General features: G+C 43.3%; 1 protein-coding gene and 1 pseudogene across 7 annotated transcripts in view; both read right to left on the bottom strand.

The window, feature by feature from the left end:
- Nucleotides 1-21,194, bottom strand: part of TSEN2 (tRNA splicing endonuclease subunit 2) — a 58,135-nt gene extending 36,941 nt beyond the window's left edge. For 5 of the 7 annotated variants that reach the window (XR_007514424.1, XR_007514425.1, XM_049862520.1 and 2 more), the window contains exons 1-4: nucleotides 21,149-21,194; nucleotides 13,845-14,052; nucleotides 11,689-11,770; nucleotides 3,386-3,422 (exon numbers count right to left, since the gene is read on the bottom strand). Coding sequence is in view for 5 of the 7 variants with exons in the window: in XM_049862520.1 (XP_049718477.1) it covers nucleotides 3,386-3,422; nucleotides 11,689-11,770; nucleotides 13,845-14,033 (308 nt within the window). In the remaining 2 variants the exon portion in view is untranslated. Of the gene's footprint in view, nucleotides 1-3,385; nucleotides 3,423-11,688; nucleotides 11,771-13,844; nucleotides 14,053-20,754; nucleotides 20,926-20,953; nucleotides 21,110-21,148 lie in introns of those variants that run through there. The other 2 variants (XM_049862522.1, XM_049862521.1) reach the window with 2 other exon arrangements.
- Nucleotides 15,806-16,251, bottom strand: LOC126063976 (small ubiquitin-related modifier 2-like; annotated as a pseudogene).
- Nucleotides 21,195-26,108: the final 4,914 nt, after the last annotated feature.

Raw genomic sequence — 26,108 nt, 5'->3', positions numbered from 1 at the left:
ACCTACAACCCATCATGGAGATGGCGCAGGACTGGGCAGTGTTCTGTCCTGCTGTGTTTGGGGTCACTATGAGTTGGGGTACAACTCAACAGCACCTAACAGCAAAAACAACAACCATGTTATTGTGGGACTTCATGGGCTTGAAAAATACTCAGCTCGACTTAAAACACATCACACTGAAAAACCGTACATGGTAATTAGCTGCTCTTTGAGAGCAGGGCTGTGATGTGAGGAGAGCAGCCCAAGAGATCTGGGTTCTAGAGGAAGCTCTTCTGGGTGATTCTGGATTAGCCACCTAACATCTCTGTCTGCTCTTCTGTCAATGTCAGGACCACACCTGTATTCCTGCCCCCTGATGATCTTGGGGGCTCATGAGGAAAGCTCCAATGGCACAGTGGGTACAAAAGCCTATCAGAGAAAGCCTCTGAGTAAGGCTGGCAGTGCTGAAGAGACCAGGCACATAGATGACTAAGACTATGGCACACAGGTCACAAAGTAGGTGTCCTCTCGTTGGCTGGCAAGGCCTCTAAAAGTCAAGTCCAGCTGCGATGAACCCCAAGCACTGCTGGAGAAGTGGCAGAAAGAGAAAGGAAAAAGCTAGAAAACATCAAGGGGAGAGCGACAGATGGAAAAGGTGGCAGTTACAATTACAAGCAGTAATGGGACCGATTCAAGGCAGCAGGAATACCCAACGGTCCCATCTGAACATGCCACAGCTTCTCCTCCTCCACCAGAGGGTGCTGGCGCTCACCTCAGGGAAGGTCCTCGTCACCCGAGGACAACTGCTGTTGGAAGGAGGCCAATGAATGTGAATCCCAGCTTACTAAGTGCCTGTCATAATTGTTTCTGTACTATTCACTCTGAAATTCTCATCCCTGTCTCATGCAGCATTCTGATCTGTTGCTACGTGTCAGGTCTCCCACTCTTGTCGTTTGTTATAGTAATACAAACTCAAAGCAAATCGATGGCAAAATGAAAACTTGAATCTTGCAAAAGATACAGGATTCATGAAGTTGATGAAAAGTAATCAAATTACACACATGGTGATTTGAAAATGAGAATCTGGCAGTCAGGTTAGTCAAGCACTGAAGAGAACATCGACCAGGGTGATGACACAAGAAGGCACTTCCAAGTGTTGGGGAGGAGGAGAGGATGTGTGAGTGGGCACTGAGCTTCTAAGAGGCCCGCTGATTGGTGAACATGTCATCTGTAACTCTTGCTTGCTAGTGCATCCTGGTAACTGAGGGTCCTTGGAATATTGTGAATACTCAAATGGCAAAGACCTTCTGGACTATGTTCAACAAATAACGCATAAGAGGAGGAGTCAAAAATTGCTCAATTGTTAGTGCTTACAAAGGGCCAACCTTCGGTTAGATGGCCATCTCCCTGTCTAAAACCTCTCTGTCCTTTCTGCTGGCCTGGTTTGGGTACAGTTCTCACAGGCAGGTTTCTGCTCTGTTTCTGAACCCTAACTCTGTTCCAGCACCCTACTTACACTGCAGCCCCTCCTGGGATGTGGGCTCTGCCAGGTTCTTCCCAGGCCCTTACCACAGACATAAGTCCTACGGCTGACCCCTAGCCTGGGGTCTAGGGCCAGAGCAGCCCTTGAGACATCCCTGGTGCTACTGCTTACCTGCCATTGCTCTGGCCAAGGGGTTACCCAGCATGTAACCAAAAAGGAGCTGTCAGATTTGGACAGTGAGTGCTAGAAGCAAGGTGAAAAATCACTGCAGACTTGAGTTGTTTTAGAAGGCATCATGTAAGAGCTGAGACTTAGGCTACACCTCAGAGACAGCGGCTTTGGACCTCAGATTTGGACAGCTGACCATTTTAGTCAACAAAATCTTACCATGGGATGCAGGGGTGAGGCAGGCATGGTCCCTGCTCTCAAAGAGCTGACAGTCTAAAAGGGGCAACCGACATATGATACTTTATGCAATAAATGTTGGGCAATTTACCCAAGGCAATGCAGCCCCTTCCATTCTGTTGTGCTCCATACAGCATCACGAACAGTACCAAAGCCAACTCAGTGGGAACCAGAGGGGCAACACCCAACTCGGCAGGGGAGGGGGTGAGAAGAGAAGCTGCCAGGAGAGGGGCCCTTTAGGCTGGATGGTAAGGACGTGCAGCAATTAGCCAGGCTGTGTGTGTGCAGTAGGCCCCTGGGTGGCGAAAGTGGTCTGCAATCGCCTGTTAAGGTGAAGGCTGGCATCACGGAAGAAAGGTCTGGTGATCTGTTCCCATAAAGATTACAGCCAAGAAAACCCTATGGAGCAGCTCTACTCTGTCACGTGGGGCTGCCATGAATTGCAGTTGACTTGATGGCAGCAAGTGCAGTTTTCATTTTTGGTTTGGTGTGTGTATTTAGGGGATTAGGGAGAAATGGTCAAGGAAGAGGGAAGAGCGAGCATAAACAAAAGCCCAGAGGAAGGAATTAGGGCTGTATAGGATGGACGAGGAAAGGTGGAACCTCTGGGAAAGCCTCCTTTTCTGGCACGATGCCAGTTCAAAAGCTAAGGCTGGGCATCTCAGGACTTAAATGCATTACAGCTATAGGGTTGCTATGAGTTGGAATTCGCTCAATGGCAATGGATTTTTTTTTGTTTGTTTGTTTCACAGTTTATATTTTGGAAGGGAGTAAGTTGGCAGAGGACTTAGTTTAGGGTTATTTATTTTTTCTTGTGCTTTAAATGAAAGTTTACAATTCAAGTCAGTTTCTCGCATAAAAACTTAAACACACATTGTTATGTGACCCCAGATGCTCTCCGTACAATGTGACAGCACACTCCTCCTTTCCACCTTGTATTTCCCGTGTCCGTTCAACCAGCTCCTGTCCCCCTCTGCCTTTTCATCTCACCTCCGGACAGGAGCTGCCCAAGTCGTCTCATGTGTCTATCTGAACTAAGAAGTACACACCTTACCAGTTACCACTTTATGTCTTATAGTCCAGTCTAATCTTTGTCTGAAGAGTTGGCTTCAGGAATGGTTTTAGTTTTGGCCTAACAGAGAGTCCAGGGGCCATGTCCTCTGGGGTCCCTCCAGTCTCAGTCAGACCATTAAACCTGGTCTTTTTACTAGAATTTGAGATCTGCATCCCACTTTTCTCCTGCTCCACCAAGGATTCCCTGCTGTGTTCCCTGTCAGGGAGGTCACCGGTGGTAGCAGGGCACCACCTAGTTCTTAGCTCAGGATTACTTAAAAAAATAAATTCACTTAATATACTTGAAATATGACTTAATCACATTAAATCCACACAGTTTTGAAGGACACATCTACTACCAAAAAAAAAAAAAAGATGTGGACTGCCATATCAGAACTAGCTACTTAAAAACAGATTTGATCTACACCACAATTTTGACCAAAGTCGAAGTTCATCAAGACTTACTTCTTTGAAGTGATTATGGGCAAGCTTGTCCTCAAATCTGTAACAACAAAAAAGCTTTATTAGTTCAGACAAATTTTCCTTAAGGGTCAAAATACCGAAAATCTAGAAAAGACGAAAGAGTTTCAAGGTTCACAAAACTGCACACCTGGAAGATTCTTTAACACTGCTCACTCAGCGGGGGCAAACACTTCATACGCCACCGCCCCCTGTACCTGCACCCCAGCAGCAGCTAACCAATCCTGTCCGTTTTCTTGCTGAGCTTAGATGTGAACTCAAAACCCTTCTCAACCCAGCACTGCAGGTCAGCAGGGACAGCGTGCTACCTCTGAATGCTCACTCCCTCAGCTTTCAGATTGGAATTCTGAAGCCCTAAATGCGGCTGACCCAAAGCAAAGCTACTCTTCCCACTCTACTGTGCTTCACAAGGAGCCTTGGCGGCACAGCGGTTAAGAGCTACGGCAAGCTATGGCTGCTCACCAAAAGGTCCGTAGTTCAAACCCACCAGCGTCTCCTTGGGAACCCTATAGGGCAGTTCTACTCTGTCCTATAGGGTCGCTATGAGTCGGAATCAACTCGACGGCAATGGATTTGGATTTGAGTGTTTCGTAAAGCATCTTCAGTGAAAGCACTAATACGTGTACATAGAAAAGGTGGGGAAAGTAAATTTACGGGCCGGTTAGTTTTGGATGGGGACTGAAAGTTCTGGGTTCTAGTTACGGCTCTGGGCTGCTAGTGCAAAAAGTCTTTCCACCTAACGTGTTTAACAGGTCACCTACTGGTCTGAGTTTTAGTCCTGGTCCTTCCTAACTCTGCCTTTGGCAAGTCATTTCTCCTTTCCCAAACTCAACCTCATCTCTGATGGGTTAAAGCCTTGGAATAGATGATGCTTCAGTTTTAAAACCATAAGAAAGTGAGTTTACTTCCTACCTCCTCAGGAATTTGTTCCCTGTGTCACAACCTTCTTCCTCTGTAATTCAACGACAATTGAGCAAATTTTACTAAAAGCCTTCTATGTGCTAAGCATTAGAGATAGAGAATAAGATAAAACCTTTCTCCTTGAACTACTCAGTCTAGTTAGGGAAATAGACTAGAAACAGCTGGTTCTAACCGAAGACGATGTATAACTGAGTCAAGTATTATAAAGTGACTAATTAACTTTACTTGGAAAGATTAGGAAAAAATACAAAGAGAAGGGACAATTGAGCTGGGCTTTGAAAATAGGAGTTCACCAGGTGGCCAGTGGGGAAACAGGGAAAGGAAACCATGCAGAGAGACAGCAAATGAATGGCATATTCCCAGAATGGCAAATAGCCCCAGGTGACTAGAGTGCAAACAGAAGAGAGTGATTAGAGATGAGTGTGGAAGAGTAGGTTGAAGCCAGATTTTGAAGAACCTCCTAAAACAGACATTTGGGATTTATTTCTTCAGTGTATTCTACAATATTAAAATTCTGTTTCTTTGGCAAAAATTCATTTCCTTCAAATCTCTACCAATATTTAAAATGAGTTATTATACGGTTCAAGACAAGATTCTAAATAGTTAAGAGTATTATACTATCTGAAAACTTTCTGTGTTTTTGCAAAATATTAATAATCTTTGAAGCTGGGTGGGTGATGGGTACTGGCAGGGTCATTATACTAATTGCTTCCCCCCCCCACTGCTTTTTACCGTGGAGAATCTCAAACATACACATAAGCAGAGAGACCAGCACAAACAAAAAAAATCCCACACTAAGCTTTCACAATTAACCACGGCCAATCCTGCTTCATCTGTTCTTCCACCCACTCCCTCGGCCCCCAGGTTATTTTGAAATTGATCCCTGATGTCATAGCATTTCATCACTAAATATTTCAGTATATAGTTCTATAAGGACTCTTCTTTTAAAAAACCTAACCATAGTATCATCATCACACTGTAAAAACTGAGCATTGTCTGAAAGCGACTGGAGAAACCACGAGAGTTCAGCCCTCGGCCACCTTTTTAACTCAGTACTGAAGTCACTCCTGAAGTTCACCCTTCGGGCAGAGATTAGACAGGCCTATAAAACAAACAGTAACACATGTAGTTCAACAACATACACAAGACTAACTGGGCATACCAGCCCAAAGGCAAAGACGAGAAGGCAGGGAGGGACAGGGAAACTGGACGAATGGAAATGGGGAACCTGATGTCGAGAAGGGGAGAGTGTTGACACATCGCAGGGCTGGCAGCCAATGTCACAAAACAATTTCTGTATTAATCGTTTAATGAGAAACTAATTTACTCTGTAAACTTTCACCTAAAGCGCAATAAAACAAAAAAACCTGAGCATCAATTCCTTGGCATCATCCAAAATCTAAACATTGTCTTATGTTTTTCTTTTTTCAGAGTTTATGTGAATCAAGATCCAACTAAGGTCCATATGTTGCATTAATTAATTGATATGTCTTAATTTTAATCAGTGGGTTCCCCTCCATGATATTTTTTCCCTGTAATTTATTTGCTGAAAAAATGGATCATCTGTCCTGTAGAACTTCCCCCAGTGTGGTTTCAGACGATTATATCCCCACTGTTCTGTTAACACAGCGCTACTCAAAGTGTAAGGGGCCCTGGTGGTACAATGGTTAAGCACCCAGCTGCAAACTAAAAAGTCACCAGGTCAGATCGAACCCACCAGCTGCTCCACGGAAGAAAGATATGGTCGTCTGCTCCCATGAAGATTTCAGCCCTGGAAACCAGTTCTACCCTGTCCTATAGGGTCACTATGAGTCAGAATCAACTCAACGGCACACAGCAATAACAATTCAAAGTATATGAGGCATTAGTAGTTCGGTGGTAGAATTCCTGCCTTCCATGCGGGAGACCTCGGTTCAATTCCTGCCCAACGCACCTCACCCGCCGCTACCACCCGTCGGTGACTGGAGGCTTATGTGTTGCTTTGATGCTGAACAGGTTTCAGCAGAGCTTCCAGACTAAGACAGACTAAGAAGAAAGGCCTGGGGATCAACTCCCAAAAATCAGCAAAAGAAAACCCTACGGATCACAAGGGTCCAACCGCAATGCATTGTGCGTGGGGTCGCCACGAGTCGGGGGCTAACTTGACAGCAGCTGACAACAATGAAAACAACTCAAAGGGTAGCCACAGAGCAGATGCTGGTCCTCAAACTGCTTGTGGACAGTCCCAGAAGAGACGAGGAGCCTGCACTAATTTCTAACCAACTGTCTCACTCCACATACTGTTTTGTTCAGCAGACTTTATTTTCACATCCAGACTTTCACGGAGAAGGAGGTTGTGTACAGACTTCCACTCTGGTGCAAAGCTCTTATCTCGCTGCACTCCTGTATTTGAACAGCACTGGCTTAACATGGGGCCTTGGTTGCTCAGTGGTTAAGAGCTCAGGTTGCTAACCAAAAGGTCAGCAGTTCGAATCCATCAGCCGCTCCTTGGAAACCCTATAGAACAGTTCTACTCTGTTCGATAGGGTCACTATGAGTCAGAATCGATTTGACAGCAATGGGTTTGGTTTTTTGGTTTTGGCTTAACATGTTCCTGTCACCTGTATTTCCTGTGAATTGGTGGATCTAGAGGCTTGATCAGATTCAGGCTCAATTTGTTGGGAAGAAAGTATAATACATAAGTGGTGCTTCCACTAAGAAGACAATGTCTTCTTGTCTCTCAGTATGTTGCCGCCAGTGCTGATCAACGCCTACATCTATTAACTAAGAATGTTACAGAAGGGTGTTATTCTAATCCAAGTATTCCTTCTTCATTTATTGTCAGGGATCCTTCTATAAAAAGAAACTTCCTCTTATTAACTATTGGGTTACCTTGAGGAAAAGTTCATATAGAAAAGACAGAATAAATGCTGGATTCGTTCCCTTTATTTCCCAGTTTTGAAAAAGATGAATTGGTTCCTTAGCATCCCCAAAGGTAAACATATTTCTTTTGGCAGTGAGGCAAGAAGATTTAAACCTTTTTTGGTATCATTATGAATGGATGAATTTTTAAATCAACTGCAGTTATTATTCTTACTGATGCGCAAATGTTTCTACCTCCTGCCAGCAGGGGCCTCTTTTGAAACAAGCCTAGTGGTCTTTGACAGCTTCCTTGCTTTTTGGTACAAGATGTTCCATAACAAAAACCCTGGTCGTTGACCACACTAAAACCAAAAAACCAAAAACCAAACTCGTTTACTCATGGCAGCTTCATGTGTTACAGAGTAGAACTGCTCCATAGGGTTTGCTTGGCTGTCATCTTTACAGAAGCAGATTGCCAGGCCTTTCTTATAAGCACTGCTGGGTGGGTTCGAGCTGACTGCCTACCGCTTGAGCAACTCAAGGACCTTCAATTACGCCAAAATCTGCTTTGTCATATAATACACACACCACAGTCTTAGAATACTACTACCAACATAACCACCAACAGAATGATCGCTGAACACAATTTAAAAGCTTTTATTTTTTTTTGCAGCTCTTTCTTTCTTCAGAGTCTATGGGAGGCTAATTGCTTGGATAGCTTCCATTCTTTAGGTCTCCCATCTGCCCCAGCCCTGGACTCTGGACCAGACGCCTATGAGCAAACATGATGCAAGCAGAGCTTGAAAGGCGCTGACACACGGGGGCTTGTTCTGGACCCTCCATTATCCTCACAAGAACATGGCTGGGCTAGCCTGCTATAGGATGAGACACATGGAGCCACCCTCGCCCCTTATCCTAGCCAAGACCATCCTAGTCCAGCACACGGACACAAGTAAGCCCAGCTGAGAGTGACTGGCTGATCCACAAGTGACCAGATGGAAGTGTCACTTCCAACCAAGATCAACAGATCTACCCAGGTAACCTGAAGACTTGAGAGCAAAAAGGGTGCTGTTTAAACCCACTGAGCTTTGAGGTGGTCTGTTAGCAGTATTGTAGCAACAGGTAACTGACATTAAGTACTTCATTTGAGTTGAACATTCAAATTACCATGTTTTCAATATACTCAAAATAGTTTTCTCCCAGTGTGGTTCCACCTTCAACGTGAGAAACACAGGTTCAGTTGTTTCTTTCTTTTAAAGAATTACTTTTAACAATTGAATATTATTTTGTAATTATACATTTACAAGGTTGCAAAGTCAAATCTATAAAGTCTTGCCTCTCTCTCTCCATCCTTTTCCCTCCCTCCCCATGTAGGCATTAAAAGAACTACGGTTTATCCTTCTACAAAGAAAAAAAAAAAATACAGCAAAAACGTTATTTGTATTCCTTCCCTTTTCAGATAAACCATGGCACACTACACAGACTTTCTTCCATCTTTCCTTCTTCACTTAAAATCTATCCTTGACCCTCATTCCTCTTTACAGCCCCACAGCACTTCATCACGTGAATGATGAGTTTATTCAACCAGTCTCCTCCCGAGGGACACTTGGGCTGGGTTCAGTCTTTCATATGACAAACAGTGTTGCAAAGAGTAACCTTTTGCATATTTCTCTTCATAATATTTTTGCCAGTATTATTAAGATACATTCCTAGAAATGGGATTGCTGGGTTAAAGGTAAGTGCGCAGACAATTTTGCTAGATGTTGCTAAACTCCTCTCCTTACTGGTTGTACCAATGCTTGAGTTTGTCTATTTCTCAGGGCCTCACCAATTAGCGTGTGGTCAAATTTTTGGATTTTTGCCAATCTGATTGGTAAAAAATGGTGTTTCAGTGTCATCTGGTTTTATTTTTTACCTTTTTTTTTGCAGCTGCTGAGAATATACACAGCAAAACATATACCGATTCAACAGTTTCCACATGTATAATTCAGTGCCTGAGTACAACTTCAAGTTGTGTAACCATTCTCACCCTCTTTTCTGAGCTGTTCTTCCCCCATTAACATAAATTCACTTCCACCGAAGTTTCCTATCTAATCTTTTGAGTTGCTGTTACCAATGTGATCCCATCTAGACAGTTCTTAAAAGAGCATAATGCTCAAGGCAGCCATTTTTCACTAGTTAACCTAAACTATTATCTCGTTTTAAGAAGGCTTCAGGGGATATTTTTGATTTAAAGTTTAAAGATTATCTCAGGGCAATAGTTTCAGGGGCTCATCCAACCTTCATGGCTCCAGGATGTCTGGAGTCCATGAGAATTTGAAATTCTGTTCTGTATTTTCCCCATTTAGATCAGGATTCTCCTACAGAATCTTTGATTACAATGTTTCGTAATGGTAGCCAGGCACCATCTAGTTCTTTTGGTCTCATGGCAAAGAAGGCAACTGCTCATGCAGGCAATGTGCCACGCATTTCATTCCTCCTCCTATTACTGACTCTCCTTCCTCTGTTGTTCCAGGTGAATACAGACCAATTGTTGTGCCTTGGATGGCCACCTGTAAGCTTTTAAGACCCCAGGCACTACGCATGGAACAAGGAGGTACAACTGACGCACTAAACATGTTATTAGGACAATTAACTGAGATGCCCCATGAAACTATGATCCTAAACCTCCAAACCAAGAAACCAAATTCCATGAAGTGTTTGGTTGGACATAAGCAGCCTTAGCAGCTACTCTTTTTTCATTGTTGTTGTAAATATATCTATCATACAAGTTTTGCCAACTCACCTTTTTACAGGTGTACAACTTACTGACAGCAACTCTACCCTTAACACTACCCTTAATCAATGCACTTCTCCCATCACCATTAAACATGCCCCTTTTCCCCTTCCCTTCCCTCCCCTGGTAACCACTAATAAACTCTGGTCTTCATACATTTGCCTTTTTTTGTTTTTTATATAAGTGAGGTCATACAGTATGTGTCTCTTTGTGATTGACTTATTTCACTCAGCATGTCTTCAAGCTCCATCCACATTGTAGCATGTGTCAAGACTTCATTTCTCCTACTGGCTGAGCAGTATTTCATTGTATATATGTACCACATTTTGTTTACCCATTCATATGCTGATGGGTGTTTAGACTGTTTCTACCTTTTAGCTACCGTGGATAGTGCTACAATGAACAGTGGAGAACGAGTCTCTGTTTGAGAGTCTGCTTTCAAGTTTTTTGGGTATATACCTAGGAGTGGAATTTCTGGGTCATACGGTAGTTCTATTTTTAGTTTTTTGAGGAACTGCCATACTGTTTTCCAAAACAGCTGTACCATTTTTCATTCCTACCAGCAATGGATGAGGGTTCCAATTTCCTCACATCCTCACATTTTTTTTTTTCTTAGCCATCCTAGTGAAAGTGAAATGGCATCTCACTGTGGTTTTGATTTGCATCTCTCTGACAGCTAATGACACTGAGCACCTTTTCACGTGTCTGGTGACCACCTGAATGTCCTCTTTGGTAAAATGTCTACTCAAGTCCTTTGCCCATTTTATGACTGGGTTATTTGCTTTTTTGTTGTTGAGTTGTTGAAGTTTTATATATATTTTAGTTATTAGGTTCTTGTCAGATACATGGTTTCCGAAGATATTCTCTTAGTCAGTAGCTTGTCTTCACTTTTTTGGCAAAATCTTTTGATGAATAAAAATTTTTAATTATGAGGTTTCATTTACTTATTTTGCCTTTTGCTATTAGATAATCCACCGTTAAAAGCTAGGCCTGACAGTGTTGAATCTTCATTTTCTTCTAAGAATCTTAAGGTTTTAATTTGCATGTTTAGATCCTTAATCCATTTCAAATTTGTTTTTGTATATGGTGTGAGGCATGGATCCTGTTTTCTCAGTGTGGTTTTTATTTGCATTTTTTCTTATAATAAAAACATTTTAAAATCTTTTCTAATTATGTTGTAGCCAGCTGGTATTGGTTCTTAAGTAATTATCACAAGACTTCCTTAGCAAAATAACGCTAAGATGAAAGATTTGTAAAAAAGTAAAAAAAGAAGCCAGCAAGTGAAAACTACACACATTACTCTGATTTAATAAACCTATCAATGCCATGGTTACTGTTGCAAAATTCTACTTCCGGAAAATAAATATAAAACTCATTTTGCATAGTGTCGCTATGAGTCGGAATCGACTTGACGGCACTGGGTTTGGTTTTTTTGGGGGGGTTTGCATAGTGCCACAGGTGAGCAGGTACTTACTTACGAGTACCTACCCTTCACATGGCACTCTGCGAGGCAAACACAAAAGCCTGAATAACACTTTTGATCACTCCAGAAATGATAAAACACATTTTCATCCATCATAAGTACCCTTTCACCTTGATTCCAATTATTCCGGTTGTGATTTTTGGCAGAAAAGTTGCCAGTGAGCATGTTACTATTCCTTTAGAATTTTACTATGTAACCTGAGGTGTAAGATCAAAAATGAAAGGAAATGATAATTTGCCACAAGGACTGAAAGATGTACAAGTTTACCTTTCCATTTAGCAACCAGCTTAGGATCTGAAATTGTGAAGTTTGGGCGGCTTCTTGACAGAATACCTTTTCCAAAATAACCCTTCCAAGAAGAGGAAAAAAAAAAAACAAAGTTAGTTCATGTTTAATTATAAATGTCTAAAAAACACCCAAAAAATGTCTAAGCCAAGCTAAACTTAACAACAGGTTCACCCTGTTTTACATAGCTTTATATTTTACTTTGATTATCTAACACTAACTATAAAGATCTTAGCATTTTATCTCTTCATTGTTTGAAGAGCACTATGAAGGTTTTAGTACCCCTCATTCATCTCACAGCTAATGATTTCTGTCTGTGTCTGGTGAGCTAAAGGCACAGGGCAGGTAGAGGCAGAATTTCTTCTCACCACGTGCTCAGGAGCACAGCATACCTGAGCAGGGGCCCTGTCTGCTACTCAGGTACAGAAAGCTTCTTCAATTCTTTTTATTTTTCTCAATTTTATTGTAGTGAAATACATATAACATAAAATTTGCCATTTTATGGTCTGACTGAGACTAGAAGGACCCCAGAGATCATGGCCCCCAGGCCTTCTGTTAGCTCAAGACAGGAACCATTCCCAAAGCAAACTCTTCAGACAGGGATTGGACTGGACTATGGGATAGAAAATGATACTGGTGAAGAGTGAGCTTCTTGCATCAAGTAGACACATGAGACTATGTGGGCAGCTCCTGTCTGGAGAGATGAAAGGGCAGAGGGGGTCAGAAGCTGACCGAATGGACGCGAAAATACAGGGTAGAGAGAAGGAGTGTGCTGTCTCGTTATAGGGAGACCAATTAGGAGTATATAGCAAGGTGTATAAAATTTTTGTATGAGAGACTGACTTGATTTGTAAACTTTCACTTAAAGCACAATAAAAACTAAAATTACATCTTTAAGTGTACAATTCAGCACCATTAATTACATTCACCATGTCATGCAACCACTATCTTGAATTTTTTTTAATCCTAGAATTGAACCATCCCTTTCCTTCCTGCTGATTCCAAAAGCAACATGTATACTTTAAACTGTCTAGAAAAGGCACATTTATACAGACAGAAAGCAGATAAGATTTTGCTTCAGTCTGGGAGTGGGAGTGGGGACTAAGTGCAAATGGGGGACTAAGTGATGGATATGTCTGAAAACTGGACTGTGGCGATGGTTGCACAACTCTGGAAATTACTACAATCCTTGAATTGCACACTTACAGTGGGTGGATTTTACGGTATGTGAATTATACCTCTATAAAGTTCTTACAAATAAATGCCCCCAGCAATTTGAACAGGCTATGGTTTTTTTTTACAGGGAAAACAGAAAGAAAGAAGGAAAGGAGGAGAGGAAGATATGAAGGAAGGACGGAAAGGAAGCCAGCCACCAGTCTCAACCCAAACCTGGCACTGCTGCTGGGAAACAGGGAAGGCTAGAGCTCATCCTCACGTGAGAGGTCCCCAGGCAGGAGACAAGGCAGACAAGGAGCTAGAGCACATTCTTATCTCTCATCTGATTTGTCTGTAAGTCGGGGCAACGGCTCCCTGAATTACAGCCATGGGAAGGGAGACCCTCCTACACCTGCCATGGCGTTCGCCCGCCACCTGTATGCCCTAATCCCAATTCTTAATCTTGTGGTGACAGAGAGGCTGTTCTCCCACAAAGATCAGGGAGCTGTGGCTCTGACATATCAGCTTCAAAATCAATTCATGGAAAAAGAAGGAAAAAAGTCTGGAATGATATGACCACTCTGTGGTTACCTCTGGGAACAGGAATGGGAGTGAGAGGGAGAATTTCCACTTTTTACCATTACATTGATATAAATCGCTAGATTTTTTTTTTTTTTTTTTTTACAATGAACATGCATTGCTTTTATAAATGAAAGAGACAAAAAGGTCAATCCATTGACTCTGCTTCACTGTTGAAATGTAGGGTCACAGGGACATCCTATCTGTCACTTCGTTATCATCAGAATATACGGCTTTGGGCACCTGATTCACGCTGTACTGTCCCTACAGGGTACCGCTGCAAGGGAAGCGTATGCATTCTTTATGGTTAGTCTTGGGGGTGGGAGGGGTGGGGAGGAGAAGGAGAAAGGACAGCTTGCTCACACTTGTCAGGAGCCAGTCCCACTGAGGCTGTGTGTGCTTACTTTCCCATACAGCTGCTCAATGGCCTCTGCATTCCGCACAATTACATTGTTGTCCATCATTTCGGCACGGTACACTTGGAATTCTTTCTTGGGAACACGGTCCTGACCAAAAGGGATCGGCAATGGAGATTCATAATGCTCATATACTCTTCTCTTCCTCTTTGGGGCACGGAAAATTGCTTCTGCCATTTTCCCAAGCTAATGGCTCCTTAAAGGATAGACAACAAAGAGGAGGAAATAAGATAGTCAATCAATAAGTAAAGTGATTAAAAAAAACGAAGACACATTGATAAACTTGTGGTCTGTAGGAAACAAAAAAGAGTATTTATGAAGCTGTGAACTAAAAGCCACAGAGTAATAATGTTCCGTATGAGCAAATCACATTCGCCTAGAATATCTCAATCCCCACAACAACCTCCAAGAAGTCAGCGGTCTCCCAACAAAGAGAAGTCCTGGATTGGGCTTTTCACTGGGGGATTCTACCTGTCATCGATAAAAGAAGTGAGTCCAATCCTTCTTAAACTTTTCCAAAAAACAGAAGAGGAGGGAACACTTCTTAAGTCATTCTATGAGGCTAGCATCACCCTGGTATCAAAGTCAAGGACACCACAAGAAAATTACAGACCAATATCCCTTAAGAATCCTCAACAAAACACTAAAAGGATTATATTCTATGATCAAGTATGCAAGTTCAACATTCGTAAATCAATCAGTGTAATATACCACGTTGAAAAAGAAAGAAAAAGAAAAAAAAAAAAAAACACATGATCATCTCAATCAGCTCACAGAAGGTATCTGACAAAATCCAACACCCTTTCATGATAAAAATCCTTAACAAGGTAGGAACAGAAGGAAAATTCAACATGATTAAGGGCATTTATGAAAAACACACAGCTAACATCATACTCAATGTAGGAAGACTAAAAGCTTTTCCCCTTCAGTTCAGGAACAAAACAGAGATGCCTGCTCTTAACCACTGCTGCTCGATATTACACTGGAAGTTCCAGCCAGAGCACTGAGGCTAGTGATAAAAGGTATCCAAATTAGGAAGAATAAAGTAAAGAAGTCAGTGATGTTATTTCTAATTGGCAAGATTGAAGCCTAGTTTGCAAGGATAGGTCTTCTGAGAGCAAGCACAACAGGATTTCTGCCATGCCTTTTACTTTCACTCTTTTGCTCCGTAAACAGACACTTACTGAGTACCTACTTGGGGTTCCTAAGAATCATAGGTGCTAGGGATATAAACAGGAAACCAAAAGAAACCCTGTCCTCAATACTTAAAATTAATGAACACTTCATTTTCCAATAAAGGGCCTTAAAATACACTCCTAAAATCTATCAACCATTCCCCCCCCCACCTTTTTTTTTTTTAAACGAGAAGTTTATTTAAACAAGACACCTGGCTTAAAGGGAAACCTATCTAGGATTCATTTTTTTTTTTTAGAGTAATTCATCCCTACTTAAAGACAGATGGCCCTACAGGTAACAGTTATATACAAAAATAGTGATAAAATTGTCCTTGGCTTTACAACAATAAATGACAAACATTAAAGTTCTGTAACTGAACCAGGTATGCAAGGATTTTTACGCCATTTTTTTGTTCAACAGTGACAGCAAAAGTAACTTACTGGATTATAAACATAAGAGCTGAATGAGCAAGCCACTAATAGGGAACAGGGGTATTTTCACAGAACCAGAATTTTTCCCCATTCCATCTCCACTTGATGTTGATCAAAACATGACATTGGCCATTTGATAAAAAAAAAAAAGCAATATGCTTGCACACATACACCAGTTACTTTATGTACAATAAAGGAATGGGGAAGAAGAAAACGAAAAGAGCTGAGAAAACTATACTGTCGTAGTCAGGATGTGGTAGAACCAAATTGGGTTTCTAATTGAAAATGTATTCCTGTTCTATTGTAGAACAGAGTTCTGGAGTAAAATAGCAGACTCCCGTTTTAGTAGACACCTCCAATCTTCGGCTGGAACACATCAATTCCATCTTCATCCTTCATTTCTAACTGTGCAGCTGTGTCTGTTTCATTGACTGGCTGCCCGTCAAATTGGAATCTGATCTGCCTTACTGACATGCCCTGTTGTCCACAACAGGCTCTCATTAGTTTACTACATGGTGTATGCCTCTTCATCTTACACTGCACCACAGAACCATCCTCCCTGCCACCTTCAAATTAATATGATCGTTGTTCTCAGTTTTGACTCCTTCCTTGGCTTTTTTGTCAGCCATGGCAAGTTCCAGTCTTATCAGCTGCCACTTCACAAAAGAGGTTCCAAGACTGCACTGAACGAGTACACAAGCAGCACCAGGAGCCAACCATCCCCCAATTTTTCAGTAATAAAAATAACAATGACAGCAGCGACTCTCACATAACAGTCTATAATGTACGACTCGGCCTAGTGCTAAAGAGCAAGGACTCTAAAGCCAGACTGCCAGGTTTGGAATCCAGCTTCACCACTGACCCTGGGCAGAAGTTACTTAATCTCTCTGTGCTCTAGTTTCCTTCTCTGTGAAATATGGATAAAAACAGAGTCTTATCTTGTCCTTAACATCCATAGAGTGCTTAGGGCAGGATTTGCACGTAGTGAGCACAAAGAATGTTTCTGCTATAATTATCATCGTGGGGTGAGCGTTATCAGCTTCAGTTTACAGATGAGGAAGCAGATGTAGGTTACAGGGATTTGCAAAAGGCCCCGGAAAGTGGTGGAGTTAGATGACCTCAGGTCTGTTGAATTCTTAAGTCCATGATCTTCAGTCTGGGTTCTTCTGTATGCCACAGCCCTGTCTGTCCACTTCTGTCTGCAGGCTATTTCTCAAAGCTAGAGGGCATTACCAATTGACTTGTGTCCCCCTAAAACACATGTTGAAATCCTAACCCCTGTACATATAAACATGACCCTGCTGGAAACTGGGTTTCTTTAGTTATGTTAATGAGGCCAAATCAGGGTAGGGTGGGTCCTAAACCTAATTGCTTCTGCGTTACAGGAGGAGGAGAATGGATAGGAACACACTGGCAGACAAGGAAGACAGATAATGGCGACACATGTATCTATAAGCCCAGGAATACCAAGGACCGCTCGCAGCTACTAGAAGCTGAATAGACAAGGAAGAACCTCTTCTAGAGCCAAACCCTGAATTTAGACTTCTAGCCTCCTGATTGTCTGATATAGTGCCGGAAGATAAGCACCACAGGTTTGAAGGCAGTCAAAATACCACTGGGGAAAATCTGCCTCCTCAAAATAGAGTTGACCTTAGTGACCTGGATGGAGTCAAGCTTTCGGGACCTTCATTTGCTGATGTGGCACAACACAAAAGGGGAAAAAACAGCTGCAAACATCCATTGATAATCGGAACATGGAATGTACCAAGCACAAATCTAAGAAAATTGGAAGTCGTCAAAAATAAAACAGAATGCATAAACATAGATATCCCAGGCATTAGTGAGCTGAAATGGACTGGTATTGGTCACTCTGAATCAGACAATCATATGGTCCACTATGCCTGAAATGACATGGTGGTGGATTCATGGTTAAAAAGAACAGTTCAAGATCTATCCTGAAGTACAACGCTGTCAGTGTTAGGATAACATTCATACGCCTAGAAGGAAGACCAGTTAATAGACTATTATTCAAATTTATACACCAACCACTAAGGCCAAAGATGAAGAAACTGAAGATTTTTACCAACTTCCGCAGTCTGAAATTGATCAAACATGCAATTAAGATGCATTGATAATTACTGATGAGTGGGATGCAAAAGTTGGAAACAAAGAAGGATCAGTAATTGGAAAATATGGCCTTGGTGACAGAAACAATGCTGGAGATCGCATGATAGAATTTTGCAAGACCAACCACTTCTTCATTGCAAATACCCTTTTTCACCAACATAAATGGCAACTATACACGTGGACCTTACCAGATGGAATACACAGGAATCAAATTGACTATATCTGTGGAAAAAGACCATGGAGAAGCTCAGTATCAGTCAGAACAAAGCTAGGGGCCAAGTGCAGAACAGACTGTCAATTGCTCATACGCTAGTTCAAGTTGAAGCTGAAGAAAATTAGAGCAAGTTCACAAGAGCCAAAATACAACCTTGAGTATATCCCACCTGAATTTAGAGACCATCTCAAGAACAGACTTCATACACTGAACACTAATGACTGAAGACTAGACGAGTTGTGGAATGACATTAAGAACATCATACATGAAGAAAGCAAGAGGTCATTAAAAAGACAGGAAAGAACGAAAAGACCAAAATGGATGTCAGAAGAGACTCGGAAACTTGCTCTTGAACATCAAGTAGTTAAAGTGAACAGAAGTAATGATCATGTAAAAGAGCTGAAAAGAAGATTTCAAAGGGTGGCTCGAGAAGACAAAGTAAAGTATTATAATGAAATGCGCAAAAACCTGAAGTTAGAAAACCAAAAGGGAAGAACACACTCGGCATTTCTCAAGCTGAGAGAACTGAAGAAAAAATTCAAGCCTCCAGTTCCAATACTGAAAGATTCTATGGGCAAAATACTGAACAACGCAAGAAGCATCAAAAGAAGATGGAAGGAATACACGGTCACTATACCAAAAAGAACTGGTCGACTTTCAGTCATTTCAGGAGACAGCGTATGACCAAAAACCAATGGTAGTGAAGGAAGAAGTCCAAGCTGCACTGAAGACACTGGTGAAAAACAAGCCTCCAGGAACTGAAAGAATACCAACTGAGATGTTTCAACAAAGGGATACAGTGCTGGAAATGCTTACTTGTCTATGCCAAGAAATTTGGAAGACAGCTACCTGGCCACCCTACTGGAAGAGATCCGTATTTATGCCTATTCCAAAGAAAGGTGATCCAACTGAAAGCAGAAATTATCGAACAATATCATACACAAGTAAAATTTTGCTGAAAATCATTCAAAAGTGGCTGCAACAGTACATCGACAGGGAACTGGCAGAAATTCAAACCAGATTCAGAGGAGGGTGTGGAATAGGGGATATGATTGCTAATGTCTGATGGATCCCGGCTGAAAGCAGAGAATACCGGAAAGATGTTTACCTGTGTTTTACTGACCATGCAAAGGCATTCGGCTGTGTGGATCATGACAAACCATGGGTAACGTTGCAACAAATGGGAATTCCAGAACACTTAATTGTGCTCGTGAGGAACCTGTACATAGATCAAGCAGTAGTCGTTCCAACAGAACAAGGGAATACTGTGTGGTTTAAAGTCAGGAAAGGTGTGCATCAGGGTTGTATCCTTTCACCATACTTATTCAATTGGTATGCTGAGCAAATAATCCAAGAAGGTGGACTATAGGAAGAAAACTGGGGCATCAGGATTGGAGGAAGGCTCATTAACAACCTGCGTTATGCAGATGACACAACCTTGCTTGCTCAAAGTGAAGAGGACTTGAAGTACTTACTAATGAAGATCAAAGACCACAGCCTTCAGTATGGATTACACCTCAACACAAAGTAAACAAAATCCTCACAACTGGACTGATACGCAATAGCATGATAAATGGAGAAAAGAATAAATTTGTCAAAGATTTCATTTTGCTTGGATCCACGATCAATACACAAGGAAGTGGCAGACAAGAAACCAAATAACGCATTGCACTGGGCAAATGGGCTGCAAAAGACCTCTTTAAAGTGTCAAAAAGCAAAGGTATCACTTCAAGGATTAAGGTGCACCTGATCCAAGCCACGGTGCTTTCAACTGCCTCACATGCATGCAAAAGCTGGGCAATGAATAAGGAAGACTGAAGAATTGACACCTTCGAATTATGCTGTTGGCCAAGAATACTGAATATATTATGGACTACCAAAAGAACAATTTGTCTCGGAAGAAGCACAGCCAGAATGCTCCTTAGAAACGTGGATGGCAAGACTTTGTCTCACATCCTTTGGACATGTTGTCAGAAGGAATCAGTCCCTGGAGAAGAACAGCATGCTTGGTAAAGTAAAGGGTCAGCAAAAAAGAGGAAAACCCTCAACGGAGATGGACTGACACAAGTGGCTGCAACAATGGGCTCAAGCATAACAACGATCGTGAGAATGGCGCAGAACCGGGAGATGTTTCGTTCTGTTGTACATAGGATCACTGAGTCAGAATCAACTCAACATCACCTAACAACAACAAATACCCAGGCCTTAACTGCAACCAATTCTATCAGAATTTCTGGGCTGGGACCCAGAAGATTTCAGGTGTAGCCAAGGTTGCCAACCACTGGTGATAAGATGACCTATTCAAACTCTTACAAAATTCCAACTGCTAGATAAGTACTATTATTACTCCCATTATACAGATGAGGGAAGAGACTCAGAGGAGCTGATGCTATGCATATGTAAGCAATTGTTACTTTTCCTTCCCTAGAACCTGGGCTTGCCTGACTCCAGAGTGACTGTAAAGTAAATTTATTTCTCAATCAGAAGTAGGGCCTGTTCCTCACTCCTCCTGCAGCAGACAACACCTTTTAGATGCTCAGTAAATGTTTATTCCAAAAAAGAAGCAAACAGAAAAGTGGGAGGTGACTCCATTTAATTTTCTAACCCCCCTGGACCACGTGCTAAGCAAGTCTGGTAAAAACCTTCCACCCAGCAAAGCTCACCTTCTCTCAATTAAAAGCCACGTTTTAAGCTTCAAGTCTGTATAATTCCTGGACTCAGGGAGGAAAGGATGAAAGGGACAAACAATCCCGCCGCTGGGGAGCTTTCAAGTTCGAATCAGACAATTAAGACATACAAACAAACGCTAAACCTTTGAAGGTTGTGAAGATTAACTGAGATAATTGTGCGAAGGCGCCTAGAACAGGGCCCACCACGTGGAAACTTCTCTCCAGATGGCAGGTACAAGCCGAAATGTGTTAAGGGACAAATTCGTAATTCCCTGTCTTACCCCTTTGCTTCTTCTTCTTAAGTATTTTCCCTCCCCGCCCCGCAACTAGTTGCTGAGGTTCCTCGTGGGCAGAGGCTGTGTCGAAAGCACCTCGATGTCCCCAAGGCCCAGCAGTGGGCGAGTCCCCAGTCTTTCCTAAAAGAACGAAGCAAGTACGAAGGGCTACAGGTGCACAGAGGAGATGGGAGGGCGCTATTACCAGCAGAACTAAGAAGCCTGGCTCCTAGTCCAGGACTTTCTGGTCCGGCTACGTGACCGGAACCCTTTCCGCTCTCGCTCTACTGGGCTCTGAGGGGGAGACACTGTCTCCCCCGCTGCGAAACACCCCCCGCGGCCCGGAGTCGCGTCGCCCTGCACCCAAGACGCCGCCGACTCCACGCACTGACGGCCTTACCTGCTTTTGCCTCACGCGCTCGCCGTTACCCCAGCAACGCCGGCCGGGGGGGGGGCACACCGCTGCCGTCAAGCAATGCGGCCGCAAAGCCGAAGGAGTGCGCAGGCGCAGAGCCCGCCGGAGCACTTGCTGGGTCTTTGCGAGTTGCGCCTGCGCATGGTTCGAAGGCGCGTCTTTGTGCGATCTGCGCGACCGTAACAGTGATAATAAGGCAGTGCTTATACCACCTCGTTCTTGCCCTTCCCTGCTGTATGGGCAAAATCCTTTCTTAGTTCTCACGACGATTTTGCAAGGTCTCATCTTACAGATGAGATGGCAAGTGAGTTGGCCAAGGCAGATAGCTAGGAAGTAGTGGAGTTGACATTCGAACCCAGGTCTAGCCATCGCCAGGATAGGACGCTAGAGGGGACCGGACTTTATTATTACATAGACCCCGCCGTGAGAAAACGGGTCAGCTGAGTTCGGCCCTGAATCCGACCTCAGCTTTCTCTATGTAAAATAGGGGCAATTGGAACCCACCTGTATTATAAACTAGCATGCAGTGGACTTGTCAGGAAGCTCCCGGACACCTGACCAAAAATCCACCGTGTGCACTGGGCTGCCTTGTGCAGGATAAAGGACAACAATCCAGGAGCCAGACCTCGGTCTGAATCCCCATCTCCCCTCTCACTGGCTGTGTGGTTTTCAGTGACAACGTTACAGAGCCTCAGTTTCCTCAGCGGAACAATGGGTTGTCAGGATTATGAGAGATGAGCAAACAAGAAGGCAATGGAAAGTGTAAAAATGTCTCCTGATCTGAGGAGGGTTTATTTTAAAGGAGGCCTGTTGGGGAGTCCAATACATACCTCCCCAAAATTGAATCATTAAAGGTGGACTTTTCGGAGGAATGATATTTTCCAGACCAAGTTTGCAGCCCACAGGCCTGGATGTAGGGAGGATGGATGACAGGGAAGAGTAGAAAGTAATGCTGGAGAGGTACATGGGCTGGGTGTGACTGAATTCTGGACCTTTCTCAACTTTCTCTTCCCTCTGGCCTTCTCACACGCCGTTGCCTCTGCCTGGAACATCATTCTCCTCTCTCTTAACTGTGGTAATTCCTGGTCTTCCTTTAGGTCCAAGCTCAGACATCACTCTTGCAGGAGACTTCCTCTTACCTACCTCTGGCCTGCTTGGGTGACTTTCCTCTGCATTCTTGTAATAACCTGTTGCTGTGGGGTCAATTCCTACTCACGGCAACTCTACGTATTTCAGATGTGTTCAGAGTAGAACTGTACTCGATAGGGTTTTCAATGGTTGTAATCTAATGGAAGTAGATTGCCAAGCCTTTTTTCTGTGGCGCCAGTGGGTGTATTTGAAATGCCAACTTTTTGTTGGTATACCCTGTATTGTCCCTGTCTCCTGGGACTGAGAACTCTTGGTAGAAAGAGCTCCAGAGGTGGCTTACAGAATGCTCTGCCTGCATGGGCCTGAACTGCTAGGCTAAGGGTTTGGGCTTTATATAATCAGAATAGCTTCAAGGTTACAGTGTCCTAGAGAAAAGAGAACTTGGGAAGGTTCACAGAACAGTGGTTATTTGGATGGACTGGGCAGGGAAGAGGCAGCTGGAGGGAAGCAGTAATATCCTAACGGAACATGCCACTTTAGGAACTACTGATTTGAGAATTAGAAGGTTTAACAACGCAAGGGCATTCACAGGTTGTCCAGTTGAACTTCCTTATATTACTGATAAGAAAACAGGTTCAGAGAGGCACTGTGAGTTGCTAGCGGTAACAGAGCAAGTCTGAGACAGGGCTCAGGCTACAGCCTAAGTCTCTGGATCCCAGCCCGGTGCTCAACACTGAAGTGCGAGGGATCCACTAATAATGGGATCCAAAGTGGCATCACGTGGGAGACCTGGCCTCTCAGAGGGTCCAGAGGGAAAGCTATTAAATGAGGGACTTTTCTCCCAAGATTTTCTCCTCAATGTACACTTTTTGTTATGATCGTTTGGAAACGTACACAACAGTAGAGAAAATACTGGGATGAATCTCCACTTCCACAACCTTTAGCATTGTGTTTCTTTTACACTCTCTTTACATACACTTTTTTCCACCTGCTGGAGTATTTTAAAGCAATCCCAGGCATCCTATGATGTCATCCGTAGTGTTTCAGTATATATCTCTAATAGATAAAGTCTTGGAGTCCCTGGGAAGTGCAAATGGTTAAGTGCTCGGCTGCTAACGGAAAGGCTGGAGACTTGAGTCCACCCAGGGGCACCTCAGGAGACAGGCTTGTCAATCTACTTCTGAAAAAATCATCCATTGAAAACCCTACGGAGCACAGTTCTACTCTGACACACCTGGAGTTGCCATGAGTTAGAGTCAACTGGACAGCAACTGGCTTTACACACACTCATCCTTAACATCATTAGCACACCTAAAAAAACGAACAATAATACTTAACACTATTTATCGTGAAATGCTACAAATAATCCCTTGTATTATTCGGGATATACTAAAGTATACATTGATGCCTTTGAATTATGGTGTTGGTGAAGAGTATTGAATATATTCTGGCCTAGACTGCCAGAAGAATGAACAAATCTGTCTTGGGAGAAGTACAGCCAGAATGCTCCTTAGAAGTAAGGATGACAAGACTTCATCTCAAGTACTTTGGACATGTTGTCAGGAGGGACCAGTTCCTGGAGAAGGATATGATGCTGGGTAAAGTAGACAGTCAGGGAAAAAAAAGGAAGACCCTCAAAGAGATGGATTGATATAGTGGCTGCAACAATGGGCTCAAACTGCAATGTTTGTGAGGATGGACCAGGATTGGGCAGTGTTTCATTCTCTTGTACATAGAATGCATGAGTGGAACTGACTCCCGGGCACCTAACAACAAAGTATTCATTGTTTATCTGAAATTCAAACTCAGCTGAGTGTCTTGCCTTTTATCTGGCAACCCTAGTGCCAGTTTATTGGGCAATTACAATGTGCCAGCCACTTTGCATGCATTACCTTATTTAATTCTCAGAACAGGCCCATGAGATAGGTGTTTTTGCCTCCATTTCACAGTTGAGGGTACCTCATTTGCCCACGTTCTCGTAGCTTGGAAGTAGTGGAGGCCAGATGAGCAGCCAGATCTACCGGCCGTGTATTCATTGTAATTCAGCATGTCGGATACTGAGGGCAGTGATTGACAAAACACAGCATTAAATACCGAAACATAAACACGAGCAGCGGGGACGGTCAGTGACGGTGGGAGGTCACGGGAGACCAGGATGGGTTGAAGGGCCGAGGAGGCTTCTGGGAAGCGGTGGCCTTTGAGCGGAGCCTAGAATAAGGGTCCGCGGTGGGAGAGGTGGCGAGGAGAGCAGAGGGCGGTCTGGCGCACAGGGCAGCCCACGTGAGAGGCAGGAACGGGCTCTGAGGTTCCGAACCAGGGAGGAGCTGGGCCAGGCGGGGCAGGAGGTCCTCACGGGCGACGCCGGCGATAAGGTCCGATAGGCGGGGCGGGGCCCGATTGCGGAGACGCTTGAATTCCAGGCTTGGCTTTTGGACTTTACCCCGTAGACAATGGGGAGCCACCCGGCGTTTCTGAGCAGGGCAGGGCAGCCCCAGCTGTCGCCCTATTGTTTTTCCGGGACTGTGGCCGAACCCCGCAGTATTGCCGCGTCTCCACTAGATGGCGATATTTCAGCAAATATAAACCAGTCTTCCCTGGACGCCCGCGTTTCCTGCGATAAAAACGATGCAGGGACCCCAGCAACCCCCACGTGATTATCCCCAGCAATCTCGGCATAAGCTACAAGGACTGCGAAGCGAAAAATCCAATCGGGGACATAGTCCAGCTTCACTCTGCTGGTGAGACAAAACCTCAGATAATTTCACAGCCTTAAGGAGAAAGGGTAGCTCGGTGGTACAGGCTCTGGAGCCCCCTGAGCTGGCCTGCACCCTGGCTCTGCCCTTCGCAGCTGAGGAGGACCTCTGAAGGGCTTCCACCTGAGCCTCTGATAAAGTACGGAGAAATAAAGTCACGCCTGACTACCAAGTGTAGTTTGTGTGGTAGAAGCAACCTTTTAAAATTGGAGAGCAAAAGAACAAAAGAGCTGTGATCAATCCTTTCCAGAAAACCCAAACCAAACCTGTTGCCATCAAGTCGATTCCGACTCATAGCGACCCCATAGGACAGAGTGGAACTGCCCCATAAGGAGAAACACCTATAACATCCAGGATAAGAGCTATTTAGACACCATTTTCACTTTCCAGGTGTTCTTTTAGAGATTAAAAAACCAGCTGCCATTGAGTTGATTGTGACTTGTGGCGACCCCATGTGTTGCAGAGTACAGCTGCTCTCCATAGGGTTTTCATGGCTGTGACATTTTGGAAGCAACCTTTCCCTTATCAGCCGAGCACTTAACCACTGCACCACCAGGGCTCCTTGAATGAATGTACAGATATGTTAAACTATTTAAAAATAACAGGAAGGATATGCACCAAATTCATTACTGTTGTTATCTGTGGGACTTGGGTAGTAGATTAGGGGATTTTAGCTTTATCTCTAAGGTTATTTTTATATTTGCCAATCCACTTTTTACACCTATACAACTTACTGACAGCAATTACGATAATCGGCTGTGCAACCCTACCCTTAATCAATGGGATTTTTCCATCACAGTTAACCACCTTTTTCCCCCTCTGTCCGCACCTAGTAACCACTAATAAACTTTGGTCTCTATACGTTTGTCTTTTCTTGCATTTTTATGTAAGTGAGGTCATACAATATTTGTCCTTTTGTGATTGACTTATTTCACTCAGCATAATGTCTTCCAGCTCCATCCATATTGTAGCATGCATCAAGACTTCGTTTCTCCTGCTGGCTGAGTAAAAAAAAAAAAAAAGAGTAGTACCCATTATATGTGTGTCCCACATTTTGTTTATCCATTAATTTGTTGAGGGCCATTTAGGTTGTTTCCACCTTT

Source organism: Elephas maximus, chromosome 20 (genome assembly GCF_024166365.1).
Source record: "Elephas maximus indicus isolate mEleMax1 chromosome 20, mEleMax1 primary haplotype, whole genome shotgun sequence".
NCBI classification, from domain to species: domain Eukaryota; kingdom Metazoa; phylum Chordata; class Mammalia; order Proboscidea; family Elephantidae; genus Elephas; species Elephas maximus.
This window is presented reverse-complemented; position numbering and strand designations above follow the sequence as displayed.